The 7401-nt window shown below is 41.1% G+C and overlaps 1 protein-coding gene across 1 annotated transcript in view; it reads right to left on the reverse strand.

The window, feature by feature from the left end:
- Positions 1-7191, reverse strand: part of ATXN2 (ataxin 2) — a 78050-nt gene extending 70859 nt beyond the window's left edge. The window contains exons 1-3 of the mRNA XM_049789332.1: positions 7144-7191; positions 5933-6004; positions 3847-3997 (exon numbers count right to left, since the gene is read on the reverse strand). Coding sequence (XP_049645289.1) covers positions 3847-3997; positions 5933-6004; positions 7144-7176 — 256 coding nt within the window. The 5' untranslated portion in view covers positions 7177-7191. The remainder of the gene's footprint in view (positions 1-3846; positions 3998-5932; positions 6005-7143) is intronic.
- Between the last annotated feature and the right edge of the window lie 210 nt (positions 7192-7401).

Raw genomic sequence — 7401 nt, forward strand, 5'->3', positions numbered from 1 at the left:
GCCGCAAAGAAGTCTTAGATGATAGGATGCCAAAGGCAAGAGCTAGAGCATCACACCTAAATAAATGGGACTGCATCAAACTATAGGGCTAAAATTAAAAGACAGATGGTTTGCTATCTAGGACACCTACAATGTCTAACTAAGTTTGTAAAAAACATCAGCACAGCAAATACTTTTGGTAGAAACTGCATTAACTTCTTAAAAAGTGAGTAAGGGGTAGGAAAGATAGCATGGAAATGAGGCATTTGCCTTGCATGCAGAAGGACGGTGGTTCAAATCCCGGCATCCCATATGGCCCCCCAAGCCTGGCAGGAGCGATTTCTGAGCATAGAGCCAGAAGTAATCGCTGAGCGATGCCAGGTGTGATCCAAAAAACAAAAACAAAAACAAAAAAAAAAAAAAAGTGAGTAGGGCATTTGCCTTGTATGTTGAGAACCAGGGTTCGATCCACAGCATTCTATATTGTCCCTGGAACCTGCTAGTAATTTCTGAGCACAGAGCCAGAAGTAACCAGAGTGCCACCAGTGTGGTCCAAAAACAAACAAAAATTAAGAATTTTTGAGTTGGGGCCGGGCGGTGGCGCTGGAGGTAAGGTGCCTGCCTTGCCTGCGCTAACCTAGGACAGACCGCGGTTCGATCCCCCGGCGTCCCATATGGTCCCCCAAGAAGCCAGGAGCAACTTCTGAGCGCATAGCCAGGAGTAACCCCTGAGCCTCACAGGGTGTGGCCCAAAAACCAAAAAAAAAAAAAAAAAAAAAAGAATTTTTGAGTTACAAAATGCAATAGAAGTTCAGAGAGATAACACAGCCGTAGGGCATTTGCTTTGCACATGCCAACCAAGGATAGACCTGGGTTCGATTCCTAGCATCCTGATGGTCCCCCGAGTCTGCCAGGAGCAATTTCTGAGTGCAGAGCCAGGAGTAACCCCTGAGCTCCTCCAGGTGTGGCCCCAAAACCAAAAAAAAGGCAACAGAATTGATTCCAAGGGGCAGGGAAGGATCTTTGGAACACTTCTGATGGAGGTACACTCTGGTGGTGTGAGTACAGGAATGATGAAAATATGAAATTATCACGAAGGATAGTTTAGATTATGATATCTTAATAAAAACGGGAAAGGGGAGAACAGACTACAGAACCTGACTTAACAAACAAAGAGGCTGGAGTGATAGCACAGCGGTAGGGCGTTTGCCTTGCACGCTGCCAACCTGGGACAGACTGGGGTTCGGTCCCTTGAGCGAACCAGGAGCAAATTCTGAGCACAGAGGAGTCACCCTGAGCACAGAGGAGTCACCTCAAAGAGCTGCTGGGTGTGGCCAAAATCAAAAAATTTAAAAAACGGGCCCAGAGAGATAGCACAGCGGCGTTTCCCTTGTAAGCAGCAGATCCAGGACCAAAGGTGGTTGGTTTGAATCCTGGTGTCCCATATGGTCCCCCATGCCTGCCAGGAGCTATTTCTGAGCAGACAACCAGGAGTAACCCCTGAGCACCGCCGGGTGTGGCCCAAAAACTAAAAATAAATAAATAAATAAAATAAAAATAAAAAAAGTATTTTATAGTCAGAGTCCAAATAGTCCAAGAAGAAAAATATCTTTTTTTTTTTTTCCGTTTTTGGGCCACACCGGCATTGCTCAGGGGTTATTCCTGGCTGTCTGCTCAGAAATAGCTCCTGGCAGACACGGGGGACCATATGGGACACCGGGATTCGAACCAACCACCTTAGGTTCTGGATCGGCTGCTTGCAAGGCAAACACCGCTGTGCTATCTCTCTCCAGGCCCTTAAAGCTGAAGCATTCTTTTTTTTTTTTTTTTTTTTTTTTTTGTGGTTTTTGGGTCACACCCGGCAGCGCTCAGGGGTTATTCCTGGCTCCATGCTCAGAAATTGCTCCTGGCAGGCATGGGGGACCATATGGGACACCGGGATTCGAACTGATGACCTGCATGAAAGGCAAACACCTTACCTCCATGCTATCTCTCCGGGCCCAAGAAAAATATCTTATAAGATGTAATAATAAGGGGATAAGGGGATAAGGGGCCAGAGCGGTGGCGCAAGTGGTAGGGTGTCTACCTTGCATGTGCCATCCTAGGACAGCCTGCGGTTCAATTCCCCAGATGTCCCATATGGTCCCCCACGCCAGGAGTGATTACTGAGCACAGAGCCAGGAGTAAACCTTAAGTGTAGCACCAAGAGTAAACCTTGAGCATCACTAGGTGTGGCCCCAACCTCCCCCCCAAAAATAGATGTAATATTAAACAATCAATCTGCATTGCAGAATATTCTCCCCAAGCAACTCCCATATTCTCCTATTTAATAAACCCTTCAACACTCAATTTTAATAAACATATTTTATTAAAAAATTTTTATTGCTCCGGGAGTCATATTGAGCAATGCTTGGAGTCACAGGGCCAGAGCCTCAAATATACAAAGCATATTTTTAGCATTCAAGAAACATTTTCTAGCCCATATCACCACTTTTTTTTCCCCTTTGGTTTCTTACCCATAAGACTTTTTTTAAAACTTATCTTTCCCATCTTTAGGCTGAGGTGGGGGGGGGGAGAGAAAATCACCTCGAACCCTCTTTAGACATTTTGATCTTTCTAGATTTTTTTTTTCTTTTTTTGCCTCCAACCCATGATCTTTCTAGATTTTAAAACTAAAGCAGTATGGGGCCGAATAATACCAACAGCACAGCAGATAGGGTGTTTGACTTGCACACAGCTGAACCAGGTTCAATCCCTGGCATCCCCTGATGGTTCCCCCGAGCCTGCCAGAATTTCTGAGCTCAGAGCCAAGAATAACCACTGAGCACTGCCATGTGTGGCCAAAACCCCAAACAAAACAAAACACTAACACAATACTAGAACTACAAGTATAGTAAAACTATGTAATATCTATAAACAAAATAAAACTAAAGGGCTGAAGAAATAATACAGTAGGTAGCTGGACCACCTTTTAATTCCCAGCTCCCAAGACCCACCAAGAATTATCTCTGAAGTAGGAATAAGTCCTGAGAACAGCTAGGTATGACAAAATAATAAAAAACAAGCCCATGAAACCAAAGATGTTGGGGCCAGAACAATAGCGCAGTCTGTAGGGTATTTGCCTTTCATGCAGCAGCCCCAGGTTCGATCCCTAAAATCCTATATGGTCCTAAGACTACCAGGAGTAATTTCTGAATGCAGAGGCATGAGTAACCCAAATATCCCCCCTAAAAATAGCTAAACTATAGTTGTATAAAATATAGGTAAATAAAACAAGAAAATTTCTATTCAAGATAATCAGTAGTATTTTAATTATGCAATTGCATAAAAATCACAAGCATAATATGAACTCAATTTTACTCAAAGTACCAGGCTTCCTCTAAAACTTATTTAAATATTTTCCACAAAAAGATATCAAAGGGAAGAGCCAGAGACGGTACAGCAGATAAGGTGCTTGCCTTGCATGTTGTCAACCTAGGCTCAATCCCTGCCCTTCCTTATGTATCCCTGAGCCCACCAGGATTTTTGAGCAGAAAGCCAGGAGTTATGCACTGAAAACTACTGAGGGAGAGTGCTGAGAGACATCAGAGTTGGTGAGTGCCACTGAACCTGACCCAGATTCATTTCCAGGCACTATATATGACCCTCTAAGAACAACCAGGAGTGATGTCTGAGTGCAGTCAGGACTAGCCCTGAGCATAACTGATTATGGCTCCAAAACAAACAAACGAACAAAACAAACAAAAAGTTCTCATTTCTCTTAAGCTGTTTTGTATTTTATAAAATCCTTTATAGAAATGGTCAACAGAGACTTTGCTTAATTATATCTAATAAGACATAAAACATATTTTGAAAAACAGAACCTACCTCTTCTTGCATAATTGGAGTCCATATCCTTAAACTGTACCATAACAAAGTCAGAGCACTTGAATAAAATGCTCTCTATTATTTCTTCACGTTTTGGCCCTGAATTGGATTCGGTACTTTTTTCATGTGCAGCATCAAGTACCAAATCACACTAAAATAAAAAACATGTGTTTTTTATTCAAAACTTTTTAAAATAAAATGACAGGTATTCTCAGCACATCAAGATTCAATTTCTTTTATGTCTAGCAAAAAAATCATCTGCAAGATGATTAAATCATGTATTAAATGAAAATATAAATCATTTTTTTCAATGAAGTAAGCTCTAAAACCCATTTTGTCATGCAAAAATGATTGCATCTAAAAGTTAGCTCTTGATATCATTATATGACTACATCATATTAGTGGTATTAAAAGGAAAAAATGGAGCCAGGGATGCAGTTCGGGATAGAGAGCCTTGCAGGTGTGAGATCCTACTTTGTATCCACATACTGGAAATATTTTAAATATTTGTACCTTTTTTTTTTTTTAAAGAAGGGTAGCATTTCAATTACTCTCAATAACACCATTATGATGTATAACAATGATAATACTTCAATTGATCTAAGTTTTGATAATTCTATTTGATAATTCTATTGTTTCAACAAACAATGTGAAGTGAATTTATTTGTGCCTTTTAAGGGGGCAGGGTAGAGTGGTGGATGGGTAACTGAGGACAATGGGAGCAGGAAGGTCACACTGAGGGTAGGACTGGTGTTGGAACATTTAATGACTGAAACAACTGTACTATAAATAACTTTCGTAAATGATGGTGTTATAATAAAAAAATTTTTAAGGGCCAAAAAATGAACCACCCAATTCTTCTACTTTATGAAAGATTTCAAAATACTTTAACAAGCACACAGATGAAGAGAACTTCATCTAAAATAATCAGTTTGGGATCAGAATGATAGTACAGCAGGAAGGGCATTTGCCCTGCACAAGGCCAGCCCATATCCGATCCTCATCATCTCATATGATCCCCAAGCAATGTCAAGACGCAGGGGTCTCAAACTCAATTTACCTGGGGGCCGCAGGAGGCAAAGTCGGGGTGATCCTTGAGTGCAAAGTCAGTAGTAAGCCTTGAATATTGGGGTGTGTTACCCAAACAACTAAAACAAAACAAAAAAGATTCCTCTAGGGCGGGGCCACAAAATGTTGTACGGAGGGCCACAAGTTTGAGACCCCTGGTCAAGAGTATAGAGTCAAGTGTAAGCTCTGAGCATTGTGGGCAGCCTAAAATCAAAACTAACCAAACAAAAAAACAGGGACCAGAGCAACAGCCCAGCAGTAAGGCATTTGCCTTGCATGCAGCCAACAAAGGACAGACCCTGGTTTGAATCCCAGCATCCCTTATGGTCCCGAGTCTGCCAGGAGCGACTTCTGAGCAGAGCCAGAAGTAACCCCTGAGCACCCCGCCGAGTGTGACCCAAAACCAAACAAAAAGCGAAAAAAAAAAAATCATTTGAAATTAAAGTCTAAAATGATTCAAAGTGGTTTTGAAAAAACTTTCTAGGCAAAGCACACACCACAAAAATTGGGGCCCGGAGAGATAGCACAGCGGTGTTTGCCTTGCAAGCAGTCAATCTAGGACCTAAGGTGGTTGGTTCGAATCCTGGTGTCTCATATGGTCCCCCGTGCCTGCCAGGAGCTATTTCTGAGCAGACAGCCAGGAGTAACCCCTGAGCACCGCTGGGTGTGGCCCAAAAACCAAACCAAAAAAAAAAAAAAAGTAATAAACAGGCTAGACTAAGTATAGCTGGTAGAGCACATTTGTCTTACACATAGATACTCAGGAACTATAGATGGTTCCCTGAGAACACCATCAAGAGTGACCCCTAACCACAAAAAGCCAGGAGTAAAACCTTACTTAGCTTAAGTGGGTGTGGCCATAAAAAGGAAATAAAATACAACAAACATGCATTCGCCCACCTCCTTAACAATATTGTTAAAGTATAAACTAATAGACAAAATAATCAATATGAACACAGTGAGTAAAGATTCATGCCACATTTCCAAAGAAAGAAAGAATAAAAAGAATAACATTTACCTTAGGGCTGTATGTTTTAAAAACTCCTTCATATATACCTCCATTTTTCACTTGTAGTTCACATTTGGATCCCTAAAAATGTATAATTAATTTATCAAAGAAACAGAGTGCTACCCAGTTATGAGATAATTATTTTTCATTTTATTTGTTACAGTTCATCATGCTTCATTCAACTCACTAACATACAATTTTAAAAAAAATTAGGGGCCGGAGTTAGGGGCACAATGGTAGAGGGTTTGCCTCGCACGCAGCCAACCCAAGACGGACTGGGGTTCGATATTCCGGATCACATAAGGTCCCTCTGAGCCCACCAGGAGCGATTTCTGAGCGTAGAGCCAGGATTAACTCCTGAGCAGGGTGGGTATGGCCCAAAAACAAACAACAAAAAAATTAGGGTCTGGATAGAGTGTTATAGTGAGTAGGGCACTTGCACGCAAGCAATCTGAACCCCTAAAACTTTTGGGCCGGGCGGTGGCGCTGGAGGTAAGGTGCCTGCCTTGCCTGCGCTAGCCTAGGACGGACTGCGGTTCGATCCCCGGTGTCCCATATGGTCCCCCAAGAAGCCAGGAGCAACTTCTGAGCGCATAGCTTCTATGTTGGCTCTGAGTACAGAGCCAAATAAGTCCTAAGCACAGCCAGATGTGGAAAAAAACTAATATAAAAAATTAATATATATACTAGTTTTATATATATAGTTATATATATTATATATTAAACACCGAGGCATTAATTCTGAAAATTCTTCAGGAGATAATTATTTCTGACTCCAATTTTATTAAATGGAAAACACACACACACACACACCAAAGGCAATTAACTATTGACATTACTTGTATTTGGCAGTTAAATTTAGGGCTGAATCAATAGTACAGCAAATAAGGCACTTGCCTTGCACACAACTGACCCAAATATGATCACAAGCACCCCACATGGTTCACATGATTCCCCAAGCACTGCTAGGCGTGATCCTAGAGTGCAGAGCAAGAAATAACAACACTTGAGCATTGTCTAGTGCAGGCCCTCCCACCCAAAAAAAGAGGAAGAACGTCTTTAAGGTTCCAATAGAGTGTTAATCTGTTTGGGTTTTTTCCCCCTAAATATACTGATTAACCATGATCTTTGGAGAACCATTCCTCTTTATTTTAATTTCACAATTACTTGATTCCATTCCCAAGGTTAAGGTTTTTTCCTCCAATCATGTGGTAACTTACAACAACTGATGTAAGTACATGAACCATCCTCATATTTCCATAGATTCCATCAAAAGAAATCTGGAATGTTAGGAAAAATAAAACATTATTAGCAATCAGTATATATCCTTTTACATGTATTAAGCTTATGAAATGTTTAGTCAGATTTATAACACCTTTACATGCATGAAAGAAAGATTTGGTTTACTATAACCTTTTGCTTCTTTAGAGAACAGAAGCTCAGTTTTCCATAAAAGCAGTCATACCAACTGACAATGT

Source organism: Suncus etruscus, chromosome 15 (assembly GCF_024139225.1).
Source record: "Suncus etruscus isolate mSunEtr1 chromosome 15, mSunEtr1.pri.cur, whole genome shotgun sequence".
NCBI lineage: Eukaryota > Metazoa > Chordata > Mammalia > Eulipotyphla > Soricidae > Suncus > Suncus etruscus.